This window comes from Bos indicus, chromosome 3 (genome assembly GCF_029378745.1).
Source record: "Bos indicus isolate NIAB-ARS_2022 breed Sahiwal x Tharparkar chromosome 3, NIAB-ARS_B.indTharparkar_mat_pri_1.0, whole genome shotgun sequence".
In the NCBI taxonomy this organism is placed as follows: Eukaryota; Metazoa; Chordata; class Mammalia; order Artiodactyla; family Bovidae; genus Bos; species Bos indicus.
In genome coordinates, this window is record NC_091762.1 from 109226353 (window position 1) to 109252602 (window position 26250).

General features: G+C 46.3%; 1 protein-coding gene across 1 annotated transcript in view; it reads left to right on the plus strand.

The window, feature by feature from the left end:
- The window catches only part of GRIK3 (glutamate ionotropic receptor kainate type subunit 3), a 251143-nt gene that overhangs the window by 139383 nt on the left and 85510 nt on the right, over positions 1-26250 (plus strand). Inside the window, exons 2-3 of the mRNA XM_019957819.2 lie at positions 12609-12785; positions 21231-21488. Of these exons, the coding sequence (XP_019813378.2) occupies positions 12609-12785; positions 21231-21488 (435 nt within the window). The remainder of the gene's footprint in view (positions 1-12608; positions 12786-21230; positions 21489-26250) is intronic.

Below are 26250 nucleotides of genomic sequence, written 5' to 3' on the forward strand. Positions count from 1 at the left end.
GATCAATTAGCTTGCTTTTAAGCTAAAAGGCATCTGAATAAGTATTTAACCTGCATAGCAATTGATATTTAAAACAGATGAGGATGGGAGTAATAATGCAGAACGGGCTGGCTCCTTCTTCCTCCACTAATTTCCCAGGTTCTGCTCCCTCTGCCCCTTGCCCCTGCCCACTCCGCATCCCAGTGGCCTTAGATTGGCCTGCTGGCATTCTCAGGGCTTGGCTGTGGGTGGGCAGGCTGGCACTGGGGAGCTGCTGGAGGCAGGGCGATCTTCCAGACGCTGACACCCCTGTGGAGCAGGGTCCAGGGTTTGGAGAGAAGCTTGGGTTGGGGCTACATGTAGGGTTCACACCCAGCCAGGGAGAATCAGGTCCTTTCTCTACAGCCATCCAGCCATGTCACTGGGCATATGGCACCCTATCTACCCCTGCAAGGGGCAGGAACCTGGCAGTATGCCTACTGAGGACACCTCAGCCTCAGTTTCCACCTCTAGTAAGAGCCAATCGTGGCCAGAGCTGGGGAGAGGGAGGGGCTTGAAAACTGCAGGACCTGGGTGTCTGCCCTGCTAGGCATCTCCATGGCAGGTGGTCTGGAGGATGTTTGTGGGTTTTTTGCTTTGTCACTTAAGTATCAAAGTCCTGAATAGGAATTAGCTTTTAAAAGCAAGTAGTGGGCTTTCCTTGTGGCTCAGCTGGAAAAGAATCTGCCTGCAGTGTTCGAGACCTAGGTTCGATCCCTGGGTTGGGAAGATCCCCTGGAGAAGGGAACAGCTACCCACTCCAGTAGTCTGGCCTGGAGAATTCCATGGACTGTATAGTCCGTGGGGTCGCAAAGAGTCGGACACGACTGAGCAACTTTCACTTTCAGTGCATCCCATGCAACATTTCGGATACACACTCAACAGTTACTCATCTTGGGCTTCCCTGGTGGCTCAGACAGTTAAGAATCTGCCTGAAATACGGGAGACCTGGGTTTGATCCCTGGATTGGGAAGATCCCCTGGAGGAGGGCATGGCAACTCAGAGGCAACCCACTCCAGTATTCTTGCCTGGAGAATCCCCATGGACAGAGAAGCCTGGCAGGCTACAGTCTATGGGGTCACAAAGAATCGGACATGACTGAGCAACTAAGCACAGCACAGTGTGTGTGTGTGTGTGTGTGTGTGTGTGTGTGTGTGTGTGTGTGTATACAGGCACACACTCATGTACTTATGTATGTATTTATTTAACAAATGTATCTCTACATCCTTTCTGTGCTAGATGGTGTTCAACATTGGGGGGGCGGGAAAGAGATGCCTGGCCAACTAAGCTGTGCCCCTCCACCACAGATGACCACAACCTGATGGGGAGGGAGCAGGGCACAGGATACCCAGCACACGTGAAGGTAGAGAGGATGCATTTGGACTTCAGGGAAGGCATGTTAGTTGGGAACCCCTGAGAGCAGGCAACAAGAGCTAGGATCCGAGTAGTTTATCTGGGAGATGATTCCAGGAAGCATGGTGATGGAGCAGGGAAGCGAGACGGGGAAGGAGAAAAGCCAGTGAAGGAGTGTCATCAGGGGGCTTGTGCTGTGGGAGACTGGGGCTCAGCCTAGCTGTGGACTTTTGAAAAACTGCATGGGTCATGCCCTGGAATTGCACTCTGAGGGGTGAGGATGCCAGGGTCCGTTCACCCGCTCTGTGCATCCTCCGCCGAGGCTCTGCTGAGCTCAGCTCCCTGGCTCTTGTGTGCTGTCCTTGCTGGTCTCACCTGCGCCATCGCCAGAGAATGTCCAGGACACAGAAAGCCCAGAGTGGGGGGGCAGAGGAAATGTCTGCTGGTGGCCCCTGGGGGTGGAAGGAGGACATAAAGGACAGTGCCTGTGACACCAGGCTCAGGAGAGAGATACGGAAGCCAGGTTTAGAAGGAGGAAATAGCAGGAAAGGCAAGCCAGGCAGAGAAGGAACACACTCGAAGGCAGAGTGGCATGAAGAGGTGGGTGACAAGTGTGGTGGACGGAGGTGTCCTGGCGGAAGAGCTGAGGCTGGAGGAGGTCGGGCTGGACCAGGAAGGGCCTCGTATGCCAGGCTTATGGTGGGTCTTTCTGCTGTGGGCAGGCATGCAAGGGGCGGGGCGTGTGACGGCTCCGCCTGTCCAGGAAGTGAGAGAGCCCCACCAGGGCCTCGGAATTCAGGATCATCATTCCTTCAGCCCCTCCAGCAAGGGCGCTCATGGCCCCTTGGGCCCCTCCACCGCAGCCCCGTTCCCAGCAACCCTGCTCCAGCTCCTCCGCCTGATGACAGCCCATCGGTCATCAGGGTCTCTGGGCAGCATGGGAGCCTCCGGCCATCCTCCCGACACGGTCGATCCTGCAGTATTTGACTTGTGTGTCCCCGAGTTGTACAGACAAAGCTCGGCATATCGCCAGATCAATTAAAACAACTGCCACCGGGCCCCAGGACTCCATCAGGAGCCCTCCCCTGGGCCCCCCACCAGGATTGCAATCCTCTCCTCTCATCCGCTGTTTTTCTGGATACCTCCATCTCAGTTTTAAAGGCCTCCCTGCAACAGCTTCCTTGTCACTGCATAATAATAATTTCTTGTCCTTATGAGGGCTTACAATATGCCTATGATGATTTAGGCCATTTAAGCCTTAAAGTAGAGCTATATTGTAAGTGCTATTAATATCCCTGTGTTCAGTTGATCAGACAGAGGGATGGGGCAGGGAAGGGACTTGCCCAAGGTCACACAGCTCGGAAGTGATGAGATCAATTCCAATCCAGGCAGGCTGGCTGCAGAGTCCACTGGCTTGACTGCACTCCCACCCTGGTTCGGGATCCGGGGTCTTCTCTGATGCTGCCTCTGCCAGGCCCCCACCTCCCTTCATCACCTAATCCCTGACCAGTCCTGGTGATAGAGAAGCAAACCCAGCAGCTCCCCTCCTGTCTGGCCCCCTGCTTCACTCCCTCATCCCGGCCTGTCCAAGCCCAAGTCCTCATCCCCGGGAACCCACCCAAGGCCATTCTCCCCCTCACTGGTGCCACATTTCTTCCATAGCTCAGCTCTGAGTGGAGACTATGCTGCCTCTTGCATGGAGCCATCCATGACTCCCTCTTCTCTGAACCTCCCCAGCTTTCTGTTCACATGGACAGTTTTTACCCTTTTACTCCACAAATCAAAAAATGCTTTGATTTATGCCCCTCCTCTTGTTTCTTCTTCTGAGCTGTGAGTTCCTGAAGACCTGGGAATATTGCTTAATCTCTCTCTGACTCATCTAGTGCCCAGTGGGGTTCCTTGTGAAAGGTTGTAGCCTGTAAACTGCTTGGGGAATGAATGAATGAGTCAACAAACCCACAGGAGGGGAGACATTCATACTCCTTGTCTCCCTTCCCTTGCCTAGGACCTCAGAAAGCCCATCCCTGGCCCTTTTCCACTGGGCACTGCTTACCTTCTATAAACCACCTACTATGCCCAGCAGGGAAAGCCAGCCAATGTGTTCCCCAGCTCCTTCCTCTGAGACCAGGAAACAGCCCCAGAAGCAAGTCCCCAGGCAATGCCGGGGCCCCAGGAGCTGGTGCAGCAGAGAGCAGAGCCTTGTTCTTCCAACCCACAGGCTGCACAGAGCTTCAGGGGCCCCAGCAGGGAGAAGAGAGAACCCTGATCAGAACAGACAGGGAGGCAGCCCCGGGAAGAGGCTGTTAGCAACCACCTTGCAGATCAGTGTCTCAATTAATCTCTATGACACCTTGGAAACTTCAGAAAGAGAACAAAGCAGATTAGAAAAAAAAAAAAGAACAGACTCGGGCCCTGGAGGACAGATGCCTGGACAGGTGCCTGGGCCCAGTGCTGGGAATGTGAGTGTCTCCTGGGACTCAGCTGCCAGACAGTGGCAGCACGTTGCAGACCGTGCCTGAGTCTCACTGTGCCAGGGGCTGGGCTGGCTGCGCCAGCCTTTGCTTTGGCAAGGACCAAATTCAAAAGCACAAAATTGTTCAAGAGAAAGGAAAATCTCAAGATTCCAGACTGGCCCTAGACAGTCCTGACGCCGTGAGCTTAAGTCGGGGGCTCAGTCTTCTGCCTACATCTTCCCTGGGACCTGTGTGTTGGAGACTCTCCAGGGCCACCTGCCCAGAGGGAGTGTGTGTTGGGACAGAAGGAGGTATGGGGTGCCTCCTGGCCCTTCACGATGAGACGTGGCAGGACAGCACCGGGTTGTGAAGGTCACACTCAGCTTAACACAGGCCTCCATAGCTCATCCGAGAGGCGGACGATGCTACCATTTGGCACATTTCCAGGGACAGAAAAAGCCATCTTAACAATAAGGGTCTTTATGCTCAGGGCAGTCAGAATGTTTCTCGAAACATCTGACAACATGTCATGATATAAAAGGCGAAGTGTTGGTTGAGCTGGCCCAGCTAGTTTGAGTCCTCCACTCCCACCCAGCTCTATGTTTCGCCGTCTGCATATGAGGTTAGTTTGAAGTGGTGGTTTTCATGATGTCCCTGGTGGAGCCCTGGGAAGGGCTGTGGAGCCTTCTCGGTACCTGTGGCATCCAGCCTTTAAGAGCCCAGAGGACAGAAATGGGTTTGGGCAGGGTGGGCTGGTAATCAAGCTCTCCAGGAAAATGAAGCCCTCCTTTGTAGACCTGCTTGTTCCTGTGGTGTAAACGCACTCACCATGCCTGATTTCAAGCTGCCAACGGCTTAGCGACTTGCTTTCAAAACTCCTGAAAAGTTAACAATCGTCCCTAACAAGCTGGCTTTGGTTGCAGAAGAGAATTTACCGCATGGTAATTGTCACAACGTCTTTAACCTCCCTGGGCCTCCGTTTTCTCTTGTGTGAAATGGGAGGATAATAGTGTCTATGCAATGGGGTTGTAGGGGTTGTAGAGGCTCTTGTGAGTGTTAATGAAGGGGGTGGAATGCACTCAGCATCATGCCTGGCACATGATCAGTTGTGTTGCTGTTATTATTATAGTTGGTGTTATTTGTTTTACCCATTGGGCTTCCACTCGAGGTTTTGTTGGAAGAAAACGATCCAGCTGCACCCATGCTCCCCATGCTAACATTTTCTGGGACCCATGCACACACGCGCACACACACATACACACACCCCATCCCATTTCCTCAGCAGCCCTGGTGTCTGCTCCATTTTATTAAAGCAGAAAGCAGTGACAATTATTTTCATAATGAACTGGCTCTTCAAATTAATGCCAATTACACTATGCAATCATGATTAAGATTATGCATTAATCAACGGTGCCAACCTACTTATTAGCCTCTTTAAATAACGATCATGAGGAATGTATAACAATCGTGAGGAATGTATGGGAAGGAAGAGAATGGAGATGAGCCAGTTGGATGGGGGAGCTGCCTCGAAGCAGGACGGGGTGCTCTCTCCAGAAGCCAAGACCCAGAGCAGACTTTCTTACATGGGGTGGAGCCTGAGTCAGAACCCGAGCCCATCAGACCCTGAGCTTCCAGACTTCCTGCTCTCCAGAGCCCCCTGCATAAGTGAGAAAGATCAAGAAGACCAGAAAGGAGAAGGGAGAGGAACCCTCAATAGATGAGAGTTTTTCAATAGATGAGGTTCGGTGCCCCCGTCCCTTCCTCCTAAAGCACTGAAAAGTAAGTGTGGTCAATACTTGCCTTGGATCAATGTTACCCCTGTCTTTGGTCAGGTCTCTCAGATGCAGAGCCTGAGTCAAGGATTCAGGTGCCTAGGGTTGATACGGGGAAGGGTGTGCTTTAGGAAAACCCTGTAGGGGAGTGAGCACAGCAAAACAGAGAAGGGGACAGAGCTGGGCAGCCTTGGGTAGCTCTGGTCTCTGTCTGATGTAAGGTGGCAGTGTTGGAAAAGTCTTGGAAGCATATGTGCACCACAATTATACCCACCCTGAGGCAAGGGGACCACCCTTTATAGTGACACTGCACCCCAGTATCACTCAGTTAGGGCTGCCCTGGTGGCTTAGAGGGAAAGAATCCACCTGTAATGCAGGAGATGCTGGACACTCAGGTTCGATCCCAGGGTCGGGAAGATCCCCTGGAGGAAGGCATGGTAACCCATTCTAGTATTCCTGCCAGGAGAATCCCATGGACAGAGGAGCCTGGCGGGCTACAGTCCACAGGGTCGCAAAGACTCAGACACGACTGAGTGATTGAGCACATCATTCAGTTATTGCCTGCGTTCTGCCCCCAGGGCAGAGGTAAGAGCAATTCTCTAGAGAGAGGACAGCCTGTGAACAGAACTAAGATTCAAAACCAGGTCTTCTGCATCCAGAACCCACTCTCTGAACCTCTGTGCTGTATCTAAATATTTGCTCTCTGGGTATCCCAAGACATTCAAACTTTAGGGGCACTTTGCCCCTAATGTTCAAGTAGGATGACCCAAGCTTACACTGTGTTTGGGGGATAGAGGTTGGAGGGCAGCCTCTCCCTAGCATCTCTGAGATGCCCTAGGGCTTAAGTTTCTCATCTCCTCTTATTCCAACTTCCTTCTCTGCTGAATTTTCCATGCCCTCTCTTGTCCCAGCTTCTGCACCTCTTTTCCTTTTTCTGCCCCAATTCACCCTGTGCCAGGCTTTGCCCACCTTCCTTCACTGTCCCCAAAGAACGCAAGCCGGGGGTAGTTTTCTGTGACTGGCTTTGGTAAACTATGAGGCTCCTGTAAGTAAGGAGATAACACCACAGCTCAGGCTAAATGGGCACTAAAGTGTTAGCATGGCCTTTCCTGCCGTGAGGCCACTTGCCTTTGCTCCTGGGATATACTGTCCTTTCCTTTCTCCCTGTTTGGGCACACTTCCTATCTACCCTCTTTCTCTTGGGCCCCTCTCACCCATACTCCCCACACAAACAATCAACAGCCTACCTTTGCTTCTTTCACACAGCAATTCAGTACTATAAATCTTTTCTTCTCCATCCAGGTCTCAAGGTGCTTTTACCTCTAAGATAAAGACTGCCCTTCACTTGGAAGAGGGGACAAATTGCAGCCCCCCCTGGCCAAATCCAGCCTACCACTTGTTTTTGTAAATAAAGTTTTATTGAAACACAACTGCGCCATTATTTACATATTGGCTGCCTCTCTCATGCTGCAATGGAAGAGTCCAGTAAACCTTCTGGTCCACAAAGCCAAAAATATTTACTGCTGCTTCTTTACAGAAAATGTTTGTCAACCCTTGACCTAGAATGTAGAAGCTCAGAATTTGTTTTGTTTTTTCCTAAATAGCATTGTTTCACCCCTCCTTTAATAACTACTAAGTCCTGGCCACATCCCATGCATTTAGCTACATTGTTTTCTTTCCTCCTGGCAGCAATCAACTTTGGAAATATGTACCCCATTTTGAAAATGGAAAAACTGAGTCTTGGAGAGTGTAACTTCCTCCTGTGACTAGAGCTGTGGTTTGCACTGAGGTCTGGCTGTCTCTGGAGCCTAAGTTGAGAACCACTCCACTCTTAGTTCTAACAGCTGACTACCACATGTATGTGCTGCTTATGGTCATCTGTTTATTGTCAGCTGAGTCCTCCTTGAGAGCAGGGGCCCAGGACTGACTTCTCTCATTCTAGCACCCAGTCACAGGTGGGCACATGGCAGAGACCAATGTGTATTCATGGAACCAAATGGTGTAGCCTCTGGGCTTGGGTCTCAGTGACTTGAGACCCCCTCTCTCCTTTCCCCCCCTCAACCTGCCATTGTCTGAGAGGCAGGCAAGGACATGTGAAGGAAATGGCCCTTTCTCCCATGACCTTTGACTTTCATTTGAGATAGGACTCCTTAATGGCTAGTTTTCTCCCTAGACTTTCTTGGGAAAAGACTTTTTAATGTTTATGTTTTAAAATATTAAAAATAATACTTATTCACTGAAAGTAATTTGGAAAAATCAAGAAACTACAAACAGCAAGATTAAAAGTATCTATAAATCTCTCTTCCCAGAGAAGCTCACTGGTACCATGGTATGAATCCTTCCAGTCTTTTTTCTGTAACTGTAGTTACGTGCTTTTCATTTGACAAATAGGTTTCATACTGTAATATTACTTTGTTGCCTTTCGGGGGAAGCAGAATGAGCATTTCCGGTATCATTAAGTATTTTTTTAAGAGCATTTTTTAAAAGCTTTTTTCCTTATTACCAAAACTCTTCTTCATTGCAGAACACTTGAGGGAGAAAAGCACTAAAGCAAAAGGAATCCATTATCTTTTTACTTTCTAGAAAGAACTTCTGTTAACATTTTGGTGTATGCCCTTCTGGTATGTCCTTTTTGATTTTAATTGGAATTGCATTAAATTTATAAATTAATTTGAGGAGAACTGACATCTTTACAATATTGAGCCTTCCCTTCCAGGAGAAAGTTATGTCTCTCCATTTATTCAAGTCTTCTTTTATGTCCCTCAGTAAAGTTTTGTAGTTTTCTTGATATAGGAATTGCACGTTTATTGTAAAGTATTTTATTTTTTTGTGGTTGCTTTTGTGAATAGGGTCTCTTTTTTCCCTTGTAATTCCTCACTGTTTATTGCTGATTTATAGGAAGGCTATACATTTTTCTATATACGTTTTTATGTGCTGGCCCCTTGATGAGCTTTCTGTTTACTTTCTACTAGGATTTGATATGATTCTCTTGAGTTTTTAAGAAAATGGTAATAAGCATCTTCAAATGATACTGTGTCTCTTCTCTGATTGCATGACTGTGATTTGCTATTTTTACCTTATATACCACGATTTTGAAGGCAATTTTATCATGGAAGATATGCTTATATAAGCTTGTGCTTAGGAAGAATGGGATAGTGAATCCCTGTGTACTTACCACCTGGACCAACAACCCATGACTTTTCCTATCCTATCTGCATCCCCTTCACTTCCACTCCGCCCATATTATTTTGAAGCAAATCCCGGACACCACATCCTGCCATCCTATACCCTGACTGTTAATGCCTGCAAGTTGTTCTGCCATATGGGTGGATTTTAATACATTGAGCAGTCTTCTGCTTTTGAACATCGAGTTGTTTCTATTTTTTCAATATTATGTCAAAAATATCCTTATACATAAATGTTTATGTGTCTCTAACTCTCTAACTTTTTCTAAATTTGTATCTGTAGAAAGTGGAATTACTGGATCAGATGGTATTTTGATCACTTATTTTCCTTTAAACACATACACACCATCACATGATGGCTTTTCTGATTAGAAATATAACACATGTTCACTGCAGAACTTTTTGAAAATACAGAAAAACACAAAGAAGGAAATTTAAGTCATCCATAATCCTTCCACTCAAAGAGACCTACTCAACATTTGAGGAGGTGTTCCTGTCTTGATTTACGGATGTGCTGCACCCCCACACAGACTCACGTGCGTGCACACTCTGTGTTACGACTGTAACCCTGCTGGAATACCAGCATGGGGGTGGGGCGAACAACAGATTTATTTGTTCACTTTTTTAAACATTCAAAAAAATAATTTTTCAAAACAATGAAACAACCTGGATACCCATCAACTGGTGGTGAATGGGTAAATAAATATGGTACAGCCATAGAAAGTAGTACTGTTTAACCATAAAGAGAGATGAAGTACTGATACGTGCTACAACAGAGATGAGCCTCAGAAACATTATGCTCCGTGAAAGAAGCCAGATGCGGAAGACCACCCACAATATGATTCCATTTAAACGAAGTGGCCAGAAAAGACAAATCTCTAGAAACAGAAAGTAAATTAATGGTTGCCTGAGGCTGGAGCATGGAGGGGACTGAAAACAGTGATTGACTGTAAGTGGGCACCAGGGATCTTATAGGGTTGCAGGAAATGTTCTGAAACTAGATTGTGGTGATGGTCATGAAATTTAGTAAATTTACTAAAAATCATTGTATACCTAAAATGGTGAATTTTGTGGAATTTCTCTATGTAAATAATACTTCAATGAAGTTAATTTTTTTTTTACAAATAGAGGTTTATATGGGGAAAGTAAGCAGAAAGAACAAATTAAGAAATCTATTACCTAGGACTGTTTACTGGTGTTGCTTTGAAATGTCTTCTCTTCTTTTGTCACTGACATAAATCCCTCCTCATCTTCCTTTTTATTCTTCCTTCTCTAACGTGGGGTCACACTGCATCTCTGCTTTATAACTTTTGTTTTTCACTTAAAGCTATATCATGGATATTGCCCAATCATTAAATGTTAGCTATTATATGGAAATATATAGCTATTTCCATGTAATAGTAAATGAATGGCAAAAAAAATTGCCATTCATTTACTATTTCTTTGGTGTTGAGTGTCTTTAGATCTACCTCCTTTCACATGATCTGTGTACCCATTGTTGAATTCAGTTACTAGAAACGGAGGTGTTGAGTCAAAGATCTGCAAGTTTTTAAGCCTTTTTATATATTTCTAACAGCCATCAAGGAAAGAGGATGTACTGGCGCCTACTTCTACCAACAGTTAAGCAAATGTCCATTTCCGAATGCCCTGGGCAGAGCTGAGTGCTGCCGTGTATTTATGCTTGTCAGTGGGACAGTCAGAAAACGGCATTTCACTATTGGGTCAAACTGCGTTTATTTGATTATTAGTGGGGATGTATATTTCATCATGTATGAATGGTTCCTTTGTATTGTTCTTTCTTTTTGTGCAAAGCCCATGCTTGCTCTTTGCATATTTTTCATTTGAGTATTTGAGTATTTTCATTCGAGTATGTTCATTTCATTTGAGTATTTGTCTTTTTAAAGAATTTTAAGTGGTTTTTGTAAAATTAGAGCATCAATCTTTACATGTTACTGATATTATTTCCAAGTTTGTTTACCATTTAATTTTGTTTATGGGGGTTTTGAAATCTACACATTTTATATTGTCTCTATGAAGTTATCAATCATTCTCCTTCGATTTCTGACTTTATTGGAAGGCCTCCACCACTTCAATATTATATAATATTCACCTATATTTATTGTCTTTTTGGTTCTTTTATAGTGTTTCTTCCCCTTCCTTCCCTTACTTCCTTGCTATTTAATCTTACTCCATCTGAAACTTTTTTTCTAACTTATTTTATTTAATTTTTTAACTTTACAATATTGTATTGGTTTTGCCATATATCAACATGAATCCACCACACGTATACACGTGTTCCCCATCCTAAACCCTCCTCTCTCCTCCCTCCCCGTACCATCCCTCTGGGTCGTTCCAGTGCATGAAACTTTTTTTGATATATGGCTTAAGATTGGAATCTTACATTTCTCCCAAATAATTGAATAATTGTCTCAGCACAATTAATGAATAATTCATCTTCTGCCTTCTGATTGGAAATAGCCATCTTTATCATGTCTTAAATATTTATCTCTACTAGAGCCTCTTTCTGGGGATTTTATCTCATTCTATTGACTTATCTGTGTTTTCATATGCCGTTAGGGCTTGGTTTTAATTATTTTGGCATCATGATATATTTTAAATCTGGCAGTGCAAGTCATCTCTCATCTCTGTGTAGGCTGTCTCCTGTTTAGTCTTCCAGATGTATTTTAGAGCTGTTTTGTCAAGTAAAAAAAAGTGTGTATATATATGTGTGTTTGTGTGTGTGTACATATATATTCTATGATTCTGATTGGAGTCACATTAAACTGAAAAAGTAATTTAGACACCTCTGTCCTTGACCCTGTCTACCCACCATGACATGCTTCCTCATTTAACATGCCTCCTATTTTCATGTCTGACACCCAAAGTCTTTTATTTTGTTGCCATTTTTAATACTGGAGTTGGTTCATGATTAGTTATTTAATATTTGCTGATATTGCAAAGGAAATCCTTTGGCCATTAAGTTTTTGCTGGTTGTTGTTTATTTAAAGTAACACTTAATTTGTGCTCACTGGTCACTGAACTTGAATCTCCTGCTAGTTCTTATTGGTTTTCATGTTAAGGGATTATTTTAAGAGTTTTTAGGAAGGCATTTATATCATTTGCAAATAAGAATGTTTTTCTTCCTAAGAGGTGTGCCTCCAAGTTATATTTCCTTCTTATCTCAGTGGTTAATGGTGTAATGTAACTCTCTGCACACCTCCTCTTTTTTCCCTTTAATGAGCATGCCTCTTGTGTTTCACCATTAGTTGCTATCAAAGACCAATTTGAGCTGAAGATGCTTCAAGTGAGTATCTTTTCTAGAGCTAGATTATTAAGCATTCTTAACAGCAGTAGATATTGAATTTTATCAAATGCCTTCCTGCATTTTGTGAGTTGATCATGTTTTTCCCCTTTGAACTACTGATGCAATGGAATGATATTCATAGATTTCTTTATATTGAACCACACTTTACATTCCTGAAATACAACTCTATGATCATGGTATGCTATCCTTGTAATAATATTCTGGTAGATTCTACTTGCCAGCATTCTACTGAGAATTTTCATAGCAACATTCATAAGTTGGTCAGTTTTATTTGGATCTGTTTGTCAGTGTCTGTTATCAGGAATTTGCCAGCTGAGTGAAATGAACTAGGAGAATTTTCATATTTCTTATGCTCCAGCACAATTTCTACATAGGGGGATTACCTGGCATCTTATTGAACATTTGGGGGAAGAATCTGGCCCATAAAACCTTCTGAGCCAAGCATATTTCTTAGCATACCTCCTCCTTCACCAGCACACACAGTTTTCCCCATCTCTCGCAGGAGGAATCTTTGAGTATGCAGACGGCCCCAATGCCCAGGTCATGAACGCCGAGGAGCATGCCTTTCGATTTTCTGCCAACATCATCAACAGAAACAGGACTCTGCTGCCCAACACAACCTTGACCTATGACATCCAGAGGATCCACTTCCATGACAGCTTCGAGGCCACCAAGAAGGGTGAGTGTGCTGCCCCCACCGTCCCTCTTTCTGGCCTTGGGGGGCATGGGTCTGTGTTTGTTGTCCAACGTCCTTAAAACATACCCAGTCTGTGGCTGGGTTTGGGGATTAGAGCTTTTCTGCCTGGTTTTTGGACCAGCCTCAGGCCCAGTTAGGCTTAAGTTAAGTCACCTCCCAGGAGCAGTGGTTTGCCCATCAGGAGTTCCCAGGCCACAGGCAAAGGCCATGAAGGGCCTTGGGAAGGGGTGGGGTATTGAGGGATGGAGTCCGAGATGGGTGAGGAGGCAGCCCAGGTCTTCACAGCCTCTGAACCAAAGCCAGCATTTTCACATTTACTTCTTTCATTGAAATCCTGCCCAGTAAATCGGTATTTAAAATATATATAAAACAGATTATGTAGAGATTCAAACATGCAACATTTACTTGCCATAAAAGGACTTGCTAAAAACAAAAACAGCTGTGTCTGTGGCTGCAACAATTTGACCCCAGTGATGGATGACACTTGAAGTCTGACACTGACCTCAGCTTAAGTATGTTTCCCTTTTTTTTTTTTTTTTTGCTACATTATAACAATAAAACCATAATTCACAAAAATAATTGTAGTAAATCCAATCAGTTTTCACCATGCTGCTGCTGCTGCTGCTAAGTCACTTCAGTCGTGTCCGACTCTGTGCGACCCCATAGACGGCAGCCCACCAGGCTCCCCCGTCCCTGGGATTCTCCAGGCAAGAACACTGGAGTGGGTTGCCATTTCCTTCTCCAATGCATGAAAGTGAAAAGTGAAAGTGAAGTCACTCAGTCGTGTCCGACTCTGAGAGACCCCATAGACTGCAGCCTACCAGGCTCCTCCATCCATGGGATTTTCCAGGCAAGAGTACTGGAGTGGGGTGCCATTGCCTTCTCCAGTTTTCACCATACCTGAGTTTTAAAAAATCAAAACTAAAATATTGGGCTATATTCTTTCACGGTAGTGATGTGTTTACAGTAAACTCTAAGGCCTGTACAGAAAGGACTGGAGAACTTTATTCCAAGATCCTCAAGGAAAAATCATGGTAATTTGTCAATACATGAATGAGCTACCAGTTTCCAATGTGGCATATAGCACATCTGAGTATACAAGTATGCTCTTTTGTTACTGTCTTTTAAAAATACCACATACATATATTTAAATGGAATTTAATTTAAAGGCCTAAATAACTTTGGGAATAACTTCCATAGAACCCTAGAGGTCCATGGAACTCCATTTAAAAAAACCCTCAGACCTAAGGAGTCTTGGTTCCCAGAGATAGCTAGGTCATTCATCCCATAATATATTTTTATAGACCCTCGCTTTTCTTCTTCAAGGCCCTTATCACAATTTGTAGTTAAATCATTGTGGATATTTAATGTCTTTCCCCTCCTTGCCAACACCACTGAAAAGAAGTTTCTCTCTTGTTACCTGATATAGCCTGGCACCTAAAAGGCTGGCATATAGTAAGTGCTCAATGAAATGGCCATTGAATGAACCCGTGAATGAGAGGTATGAGGATAGGGCACAGGAGGCTGAGCATCACTGCCCAGGACCACTGCCCAGGCTGAGCTGACTGTGATATCCATGCATCTTGGGAAGACAGCCCATCCACACGATCCCCTTGGTCTTTCTAAGGGCTTCCCAGTAGCTAATCAAGGTCTCCTGGGCTCTCAAGTGCAGACCTGCCAAGGTGCTGCCTGCTCCCAGCTCTTTTGCAAAGCCCCATTGTAAAGTAAACCTCTCCGTACAGAAAGGCAGAGCAGCATGGGCTTGGAGCCAGACAGCCCAGAGTTGCACCCTGTCCACTCTTAGTTGTGTGACCGTGCACAAAATACACAGTGACTCAGTTTTTTTCATCTACAAAACGGGCACACCTCTGTGATTAGAGCAGTGCCTGCTTCATACAAAGTACCATCAGACTTTGTTCCTTTTACACTGGTTGCCTTGCTGTCCACCCACTTAACCATTAGGTCAGGGGCTTCACACCTTCAGGCACTTTCCCGTTGGCGGTCCCTGTCTCACCCACCCTGCTCCTCCTTCCCTTGTGCACTGAAGATCGAGGGGTCTCTGACGCTGAACACAGCTGTCACTGAGGTTTTTGAGGCCACTGCCTCAGGGCCAACCTGCACACAAACTACAGGCACCCACCCTGCTAGCCTTGAAGAGTGGTCCTTCCCCATCACTCCATCACTCAGCTTCTCTGGTGCTGGCGTGCTCTCCTCCCTACCTCCATCCTCCTAGCCATCTCCCAGCAAGCACTGCGGCTAACACCATGCAGTCAGGTCTCCATCTCCCTGCTGAGAGTCCATGCTGGCACTCTCTGCCTGGCCTTGTCCAGCTGGAAAATGGTTGACCTCAATCAAAACTGCTCAGTGAAAAGGTCAAAACACAAAACCGATGCCTGGAGACAGAACACAGAGGCCTGTATGCACACAACCACCCCAGAGGACCAGGCTGTGCCTTCTGTCCATTTTCCCTAAAATTCACTAAAAGGCTATGATGACTCTCTAGTGGTGTGCAAGCCATTCAGCGCAGAGACCTTGCCCAGCAGTGAGCCAGGAGCAGAGTTTCAGAGCCTGCCGAGGAGCTTCCTACTTTCCCTAAGTAGAATACCAATATATACCTCTCTGAGTCTCGCTTCCTTCACCCTTCAATAGATCTTGAGATTCATCTCTGTTGTCAGATGTAACAGTAGTCTCTTGTTATTCATTGTCGCGTAGTATTCCATTATATGAATAGGCCACAATTTTTAAAAAGCAAATTTACTGTTGAGCATTTGAGTTGTTTCCATGTGAGGCCACAGAGTGGTCCTGCTGTGAACATTCTTGCTGATGTCTTTTGGGCACAAAAGCGCACAGTTTTCACTGGAGGCATGCTTTGTTGTTGTTCAGTCGCTCAGTCATGTCCGACTCTTTGAGACCCCATGGAATGCAGCGTGCCAGGCTTGCCTGTCCTTCACTATTGCTCAGAGTTTTTTCAAACTCGTGTCCTTTGATTTGGTGATGCCATCCAACCATCTCATCCTCTGTTGTCCCCTTCCCCTCCTGCCTTCAATCTTCCCCAGCATCAGGATCTTTTCCAATGAGTCAGTTCTTCGCATCAGGTGGCCAAAGTATTGGAGCTTCAGCTTCAGTATCAGTCCTTCCAATGAACATTCAGGGTTGATTTCCTAGGATGCATACCTAAGTGGAAATGTGAGGTCATCCACCGTGCATCTGTTTAGCCTAACAGTTTTCCAACTAATTGCTGTACCAATGAGCACCCCATGCCCCTGCAGTAAAGCAGGACAGTCATGGTTGCTGTACGTCTTCGCTAACTTGTGCTGAAGTATGTTTTTTTTTTTTTGGTGGTTTATGTGGTGGACGTCTCACTGTGGTTTTACTTTGTATTCCCCTGATGACCAGAGTTATTGAGCATCTTTTCATATGCTAATAGATCATTTGGAGCTTCTCTTTCCTGGAGTGCCTTTTGGAGGCTTTCAACCACTTTTGAAAATTGAATTGCTTGTCATTTTCTTATTGATTCGTAGGAGTCTTTATACATTCTGGATACGTGTCCTCTGTTGCATATACGTACTGCATATATCTATTGCCAATGAGCTTGCCTTCTCACTCTTAGTAGTATCTTTTGAGGAGCAAAGTTTTTCATTTAAAGGAGTCCAATTTATCAATGTTTGCCATTATGGCTAATGCCTTTTGTGTTCTGTTTTTTTCTATCCTAAGGTCATGAAGATATTCTCCTATGTTCTCTTCTAGAAGTTCGATTGTTTTATCTTTCAGAGTTAGCTTTATGATCTGTGTCAAATTGGTTTTCTGGGTAGGGTGGGAGGTATGAGTTGAGGTATATTTTTTCTACATAATGCTGGTGGGAGTGAAAACTGGTTCAACTTCTCAGGAGAACTGTGTGAAAATATTTACTAAAGTGGAATATATGTGTGTAAGGATATTCCTAGCCACTTTCTTGATAATAGCCAAAGTTGGAAATAAAGGAAAGGTCCATCAACAGCAGAATGGATAGATGGGGGAGGGTACAGTTATACAATGGAATTGAATCAGCAATAAAAACAGAAGCAACTCTTGCTATGCATACCATCATGGATGAGGCTCACAGACATTGTTGAGTGAATGGACAGTGATTACTTTTGGAGGAGGGAGTCCAGTGGATATAAACTGGAAAGGGGAAGACAGAACCTTGTTAGGTGTTGCAAATGTTCTGTATTTTGATCTAAGTGGTAGTTATGTGAGTACAGTTATATGTAAAAATTCACAGAAGTCTGTGCTTAAAATTAATGCATTCCACTGAATTATATTATATCTCAATAAAAACATTAAGTGGCTCCTGTCTACCATCACTCTCCCTTAATGTCCTTCTGATAACACACCTAAGACAGGCCCCTGCTGTGGTTAGAATCATCGCCGTCTGACCCTGAAGGTATTTCTGCTGCTGGATCATACTCCCCATTGGGTACCCTCTGTCCCTCGGGGAACCCCGTGTTCTGTGATCTTTATTTTTCCTTTTGATCTTTGGTTTTTGAAAATGTATTTCTTGGGAGCATCATTAGGACTCTTCCAGGGGGAGTGAACTTGGGCCTCATTCTAATTAACCCAATGATAATTCATTTTTTCTAGGCAGAGGTTCTCATCACAGCTGGACCCACCCAGCCCCCTCAGGCCCTGTGGGTTAAGGGGATGCAGAGGCACAGAGCCTGGCACTGCCTGCCTGGCCAGCCCTGGTTGAATCAGTCCTTCCCTCCGCATGAGGCCCAGAAGGTCTTTTCCCATTAACAGGGACATTCACTTATTGTCTTTATTTTTAAATGTTTTGTGGAAAATTAAAAGAGTGACTGCCAGGCAGTGCCTGAGCCAACAACTCAGAGAGCGCCTGACCGGAGTGAGCCTGGAATCGACCCAGCCCTCCCCAGGCTCCTCTGCCTTCATTTATTCTCTGGGCAGCTCAGTTCCTTTTAAGACACAAATTGATTGGGATAATTTTTGCTATAACTACAATTGCCATGGAAAGGGGGCGGGGGAACTGCATTCAGGCTGTGGACTCCTGCAATGACTGTGAACCACTGAGTTACTGTAAAATGACCAGAAAATGGATTCAAAATTGAAGTCACAAATAATGTAATTACTGCTGTGTGTGTTCAGAGCTGCCAGAACAAGAGTTGGCTGCTGCCCTGGAAACATCTGGAGAGAAAGCTGCTGCTGCTATAACCCTACCCTCGTCCCTTTGGGACAGCAGTATTCTTCCAAGCCGGAAGCCCCTAAGAGAGTGGAAGGAACATGAAGGGGATGGGAAAAGGGATGTGGAGAGAGGCCACAGAGAAGGAATAGGTGAAAGGCAGGGCTTATACCTCCTATAACCCAACAGTGGGACCCAGTCATTGCATCTCTGGCAGAATGAAACCCAGTGTGGTCCTGTCATCATATCGCACTGTCATCACCGCTATCAACACCTCAACACCAGTGCACATCACCACAGTCAGTATTACCACCGTAGTCGTGGTATCACCTCCACTCCTGAAGCATCAGCACTGCCAGGAGCAGCAGCAGCAGCAGCACTGCAGTGACAGCAGCGTCTTCATCACCAGTCTCATCCACGCCAACATCATCACCACCATCACTGTTATCGCCATCAACATGGTCATCACCTCCTCTCTCATCAGCACTTGCATCACCATCTTCATCCCCACCATCGTCATCACCATTACTTGCGTGACATTGGCATATTTATCATCGTCAATCCCCTCATCACCGTCCCACCGTTGTTACAGCACCATCACCACTCCACCCCCACCATCACCATCATCATCAACAGCCTCACAACGTGGTCTGAAGACACCATCATGACTGTCGTAACTGTCATGGCAGTTACCTTTACCATCGCACAGTCAAGATCGAAATCCTTTCCTTCAAGATCCCTCTTACAGTCCTCTGCCCAGTTGGCTCTGTGCTGGCCTCCAGGCCTACATGTGCCATCCTCTGGAGGTACAGCCATGCTGCCATGGTCATACTCTTGGCCCTGTCTAGGGGTAACCAACAGACAGCTCCTTGTAAGGGGTGTGGACAGAGCTTGGACATAAGAAGTAGGGTGTCCATATGATGAGTTCAAGGCCCTTTATGGTTCAGCATGAAACTAGTGATCAAAGAGGAGGGGGCAGGGAGTGGGGGAGCTGGGGCCACCCCTCCCCACATCACTGAGTAGAAGTCTCCATTCTCACCTGACTTTCCAGGTTGTTTTGAGCATATTTGCCAAGGTAGAAGGAAAGGGCATGTTTTATAAAACAGTTTGTTAGCTTGACCTAAAGTATTTAAGTATTTAGCCACTTGATACATGGGCCTCTATTTGATCTCTGGCCCTGGGCTTTGCAAACCTTGGGGGTGGGTCAGAGCCCAGAAGGTCTTTCCCAGAGGCCCTTGAGGCAGCCAGGACATGTGTGAATGCACTGTTCATCCATGTCTTGCCTCCTCCCACATGCATCATGTGCTCATATATGTGCACACTGTGTCATTCCCATGGCCACAAGCTGGTGGGTGTGCTCATGCTGCAGTGAGGGTTGCAAGTGACAGAAAGCCAATCCTAACTGGCTTAAGCAAAAAGAGCACGTATTGGTTCAGGTAACGGAAGTCCAGGGTGCCACTTGATCACGGGGCCCACATTTCTTTCTGTCTCTTAGCTCTGCTCTCCTCCACAATGACTCCATTCACAGAAAAGCACCGGGGTTTTTCTGTGAGCACTAGAGGCCTACACTACCTCCAGGTCTTACCTCCTCCCAGGTCCAGTTATAGCAGGAAGTTTCCCCTTTTCAGTGAGAGATCTCATGCCATCCCATTGGCTCCAACTAGTCACATGACCAGCCTCCAAACCAATGACTGGCCTGGGGGTGGTGAGTGAACAGTTCAGCTAGAGCCTGTAGCCCTACCTCTCAGAGGCTGGAAGTGGGAAAGGCAGTGGAGCCCAAAGGAAAACTAGAGATAGTTGCCAGAGAAAGGGCAGTGGCTCCTGGGGAGCCCTCCCTATGACCGCCCCTGAGGTCCCACTTTATGGCTGTTTTAGGCATGGTCCCTGCATGAGCCTATGCCCTGCTTTGAGCCCCAGCTGCTCTGGTTCCTACTCATTTCATGCTTCTGCTGTGCCCACTGTTTCTTGCCCTTCCCAGAAGCATCTGCCTTCTGACCTGCCTAAGCCCTTGGGCCTCCCCCAGGATGAGTAGCTGTTTGAAGGCAGGGATTCAGCCTCCATTCACTCAGCAGTTGTCAGTTAAGCACCAGATATTGTGTTAGGCACTGTTGACACAGCGATCATCATTTCTATTTCATGAGTGCTGTGCTGTCTTTTTTTTAACTGAAGTATTACAGTGTGGTTTACAATGTCGTGTTAGTTTCAGGTACACAGCAAAGTGACTGAACTACACACATACACACATATACACGCACACACATATACACACATATACACACACACACATACACACACACATATACACACACACATATACACACATACATATATACACACACACACATACACACACACACATACACACACACATATAATATTGAGTATAGTTCCCTGTGCTGTACAGTAGGTCCTTGTTGATTATCTGTTTTACATATGGCAGAGTATATCTGTTAATCCCAAACTCCTAGTTCATCCCTATGCCTCTTTCCCCTTTGGTAATCATAAATTTGTTTTCTGTGTCTTTGAGTCTATTTCTGTTTTGTAAATAAGTTCATTTGTATCTTTTTTTTTCAGATTTCACATATAAGTGGTATCATGATATTTGTCTTTCTCTGTCTGACTTCAGTTAGTATGATAATCTCTGGCAATTGGCATTATTTGCAATTGGCATAATCTCCGCAAATGGTATTATTTCATTATTTATGGCTGAGTAATATTCCAGTGTGTGTGTGTGTGTGTGTGTGTGTGTGTGTGTGCACGCACACATGTGCACGCATGCATGTGCCTCTGTATGCCACATGTTCTTTATCCATTCCTCTGTTGATAGACATTTAGCTTGTTTCCATGTCTTGTTGTAAACAGTGCTGTGATGAACAATGGGGTACACATAGCTTTTTGAATTAGAGTTTTCTCCAGATACATGCCCAGGAGTGGGATTGCAGGGTCATTTGGTGACTCTACTTCTAGCCTTTTAAGGAACCTCCATATTGCTTTCCATAGTGGCTACACCAACTGACATTCCCCTCCACAGTGTATACTCATTATCTCATTCAACTTTCCTATGATTCTCTAAGGCCGGGATTATTACAACCCCAGTTTTGAGATGCAGAAACTGAGATTCAGAGAGCTCATCAGTGATGCAGCCTCAGAGGGATCAGCAGGATCACAGCCCCTCGTGCTCACAGTGCCCGGCTGCCTGACGAGACAGCACTGACCCCTGTACTGTCCTTCCCTCCCTCCTCCTGTTGCAGCCTGTGACCAGCTGGCGCTGGGGGTGGTGGCCATCTTCGGGCCGTCCCAGGGCTCCTGCACCAATGCCGTCCAATCCATCTGCAACGCGCTGGAGGTGCCCCACATCCAGCTGCGGTGGAAGCACCACCCACTGGACAACAAAGACACCTTCTACGTGAACCTGTACCCGGACTACGCCTCTCTCAGCCACGCCATCCTCGACCTGGTGCAGTATCTCAAGTGGCGGTCGGCCACTGTGGTCTATGACGACAGCACTGGTGAGTAGCCACGCCTGGCTGCACCAAGAGCAGGGGGTGAGGGTGGCAGAGCCCCGGGATCGGGTTCTTGGCTGCTTGTTCAGCTCAGCCGCCCTGTCCACACTTACACCCAAGCCTCATCCAGTCACACTGATGCTCGCCCTGCACTCACCCACAACCCCGTGTGCACCAGCCACACTCACCCAAGCTGCTTCACACCTGCCCTGAACTGCCCCCACCCCCACCCTGGCAGCATGCTCCAATCTGCACTCACACCTGCATGGCCACGCCCACACCTGCCTACACCCTCATATTCACACATTCTCACCAGAAGCACACACATCCAGCTCTGTGCTATGGGGCTGTGAGCACAGACTCTGGATTCAAACCAAACAGAGCATGATGTGGGCTGACCCTGTACTTAATAGCTGAGCAGCACACAGCAATTTCCTCTCTGCCTCATTCTTTCCAAAGACTCAAGTCCCAAGACGTTTCTTAGCCCTGGCTCTTAGAGAGTGACCTTGGCAAGTCACTTAACCCATCTGGTCCTGCTCTGCCATGTGACAAGTCAAGCACTATAGCAGCCAGTTTGGAGAGAGCCCTCCAGCGCTCAGCTCCCTGTGATTCGATGTCAGCTCTTGATTACCTCCTAATGGGGAGTCAGGGTATGGGGATAGATTCCCGCAGAAGAGATGCTCAGAAGTTGTTTCGTTAACTGGGATTCAACAAGCATCTCTTGAGTTCCTGCTCTATCCGAAGCGCCAAATGGTAGATCCTGGATGGCAGAGATCCCCCCGACCCCTGCTCACTGCCCCCAGCCATCGAGGCACTGCTGCCCAGCTCCAAGTCTCGGCCTGCGTTGCCGCAGCCCTGTATTTTTGTCTGTCTTTACGCACCACTATGAATGATTGTCTGTCTTGGAGCCTGTTTCTGCCTCCAGACCATGAACCTTCTGTGCCTCCGGCATTTAGCGCAGCGCCTGGTACAATGAATACTTTTTAAATATTTGTTGAGTTGAATTGAGCTGAAAATAAAATGGAAATAAACTATAATTAAATATGGCAGGAAACGGCATGTTGGGCCCTGGTAAGGAAGAAGAAATAAAGATGAAGTTATCCCATCTTCTTTTGAGAAGTTAGTCATACTGAAGGGGAGTGAGTGCCCACCCAGAGCTCACTGGTCTTTTCCAGGCCATCATAGCTAAGAACCAAGTGACATGTTCATACAGTCAGAGCTAGAAGCACTTGGGGAGGGGAGGCTCCATGACCTTGGCTAGTGTGGGCTGACACCAGAGGAACAGTGACATGAGCCTGGCCTTGAGGATGGGTGGACAGGAAGAGGAGTCATGAGGCATTATACAAGGGAGGAAGAGCAAGGGGTCCCAGTACGGTAGGTGGGAGGAAAAGGTCAGATACACGGTGTGTGTCAGGCTGTGGGCAAGGTCTCTACAGTCTAGCTTCAGAGTTCAGACTTTATCTTGTAAGTGGCTGAGGACCACTGAGTGTTGTTGAACAAAGACATAGAATGATAAAAGCAGAGTTTTAGAGGGTGGCACTGACAGCTAGGCAATTTGGCCACCTGATGCGAAGAACTGACTCATTGGGAAAGAGCTTGATGTTGGGAAAGATTTAAGGCAGGAGGAGAAGGGGACAACAGAGGATAAGGTGGTTGGATGGCATCACTGACTCAGTGGACATGAGTCTGAGCAAGCTCCAGGAGTTTCTGATAAACAGGGAAGCCTGGCATGCTACAGTCCATGGGGTTGCAAAGGGTTGGACGAGACTGAGTGACTGAACTGAACTGACAGCAATGTGCAGAGAGTTAGAGGGAGAATGTGGAGCAAGAAGACTGGGACAGAGGTGGCCATTTTGGTCCAGGCAGGCACAAAAGTGTTGCTTGGAAGAGAACTTGGGGCCAGCATGGGAGAGAAGAAGTAGATATGAACGGATCATATTGACATTATGTAGGAGTGTCATGGGCACGGAGTGGCCACAGTAGACACTCACATAAACTGCTGCCCAGCAGGACTGGGGCCTCCATAGGCTGGATGCAGGTAGAGAGAGAGGCTTTGCAGAGGAAGATGCTGTGGCATCAAGGTGGTCCTGGTGAGACTGGTCCCGGCAGATGCTGAGATCTGGAACCTCCTCTCCCGGTAGATGTCTAGCTCTGACTGTATGCTTGCCTCTGATGACCAGCGGCTTCTGGGTGGGCACTCACTCCCCTACAATATGATTAACTTTTTAAAAGGAGATGGGGTAGCATCTTCATTTCTTCACCTTTCCCAATGCCCAACACACTTTTCCCTTCAGTATTTATCATTTAATTCAATTTTGATATTTAATTCAATTCAGCAAACATTTTAAAACGCAGGGTAGTCAGTAATGGTGCTACTAGGTATTCAGTGTTGGATTCAGTCAAACAATAATATGGCTTTGATGAGGAATAGTATTAGTAGGAAGTATGCTCTCAGAACCAGGATATTTCAAGGGGACAGCTTGCGGGTCATCAAGCCCATGAAGTGGGAAGCACTTAATAGCAGGCTTTGACTGTGTTTGCTTTGGGGGTTGTTTCCAGTAGGATATTTTGGCTCTAAGTAACAGCCCAACTCAAATTGACTAGAGCAGTAGCCACTTAGTTATCTCACTGACAAGAAGTCTAGAGATGGGCCTTTCCAGGACAAGTGTAGCAGTTCATCAGAGTCAGGATGCTGGATCAGTATCACTGCAGTTCCCTTAACTTCCCCCGTCATGGTCACAATAAAGATGCTCCAGCTCCAAATACCAGATCCTCACATGATGATACCCCAGGAAGTGGGAAGGAAAGAGGTAGAAGACAAAGGGATTTTTCTTAATGTGATTTGTGCCTGTTCAGGGAGGAAAATCTGTCTTAGACCCTTCCAGCATACCACCCTATACAGTTCACTGAGTCTGTGTCCACCACTCTAAACATCCCATTCAGATAGGAATGGGACTCCTACTGATTGATTTTGCCTGCTGCTGCTGCTGCTAAGTCACTTCAGTCATGTCCGACTCTGTGTGACCCCATGGATGGCAGCCTACCAGGCTCCCCTGTCCCTGGGATTCTCCAGGCAAGAACCCTGGAGTGGGTTGCCATTTCCTTCTCCAATGCATGAAAGTGAAAAGTGGAAGTGAAGTCGCTCAGTCATGTCTGACTCTCAGCGACCCCATGGACTGCAGCCTACCAGGCTCCTCCATCCATGGGATTTTCCAGGCAAGAGTACTGGAGTGGGGTGCCATTGCCTTCTCTGTGATTTTGCCTACCATGAGTCATTTCTTAGGGCTGGCACACAGCCACCAAAATCAATGGTTCTCTTAATATGCTAGAAGAGGGGACATCAGTTATCTATTTCGATAATAATTCTGTATAACAAACCACCCCAAAACAATGTGACTTGAAATAATAAGCATTTGTTTAGCTCACAAGTCTGTAGAGTCAGTGACTGAATGAGATTGGCCAGGCAGTTATTCTGGTCTCAGCTGGATCACTCACCTACCCGGGGGTCGGCTGAGTGTTGGCTGAAATAGGCCAGCCTTGGCTGAGATGATGGGGTAGCTGAGCTTTCATCCTCCAGCAGGCTAACCCGTACATGTGGTCATGACGATGGCAGAGGTGAAAAGAACAAAACCAGTGTACAATTCCATTTCAAGCATTTGATTTCATCATGCCTGCTGATACCCCATTGGCCAAAACAGTTCACACAGTTGAGCCCAGCGTCGTGGGTGGAGCAAGTCACCTGCCCACAGTTAGAGGGCACTGCAAAGTTACACAGCGAAGGATGTGGATGTAGGGAGGGGTGAAAATTGGAGTCGTCACTGCAATCCACTACAGGTGGGACTGCTTTAAAATGTACCTGGGATCTAAAGAGTAGATATGACTAAGTGACGACACAGAGAGGTCGATGGCATGAAAAGATGGGTTGTTACTTACAGTTCCCTAAAAGCTGAAGGGGGCACATCATGGCACCTCGGGCCACATGCAAGGCTGGTCAGGAGGTAGGAGCAAGGGGAAGACACAGGCAAGAGCCTTTATTACTTTAGAGCCTTTATTACTTATTCCCCGGTGGCTCAAGTGATAAAGAATTCTCCTGCCAATGCAGGAGACGTGGGTTTGATCCTTGGTCCAGGAAGATCCCATGGAGAAGGAAATGGCAACACACTCCAGTATTCTTGCATGGAAAATCCTGTGGACAGAGGAGCCTGGTGGGCTACAGTCCATGGGGTCGCAAAGGAGTCAGACATGACTGAGTGACTGAACAGCTATAAGATTGCCCCTATTACTACTAGGTGGAATTTGTTAGGCGCCAACATCCCATATGGGGTAGGAAGCAAAACCCAGATTTGGGAGTTTGTGACTGAAGAGTTTATAATATGATTTTGGTATGCCCAGGAAAACAGAGGTACTACGGATACAAACAACTTTGGTCATTAGTTTGGCCCATGATTTCAGGATGTCAAGTCATCAGTTACAGAATATCAAAAATGATTATTCCAGGGACCAACAGTGTTTGCCCTTTGAGTTTTGCCATGCAAACCTAATCTGTGCACAAGGCAAATTTATATCAAGAATGAAGGGAAGGGGCTTAAAAAAAGCTGAGGTAAAAAAAAAAAAAAAGGCCCAGCCTAAGAGCCCAAAAGATTGGGTCTTGAATTTGGATCCCATTGCTAACATTCTGCAGAATCTTGGGAGGATCACTTAACCTTTATGGGCCTCAGTTTCTTTATCTGAATATTGGAACCAAAGCAACTACTCTGTATGTCTTCTA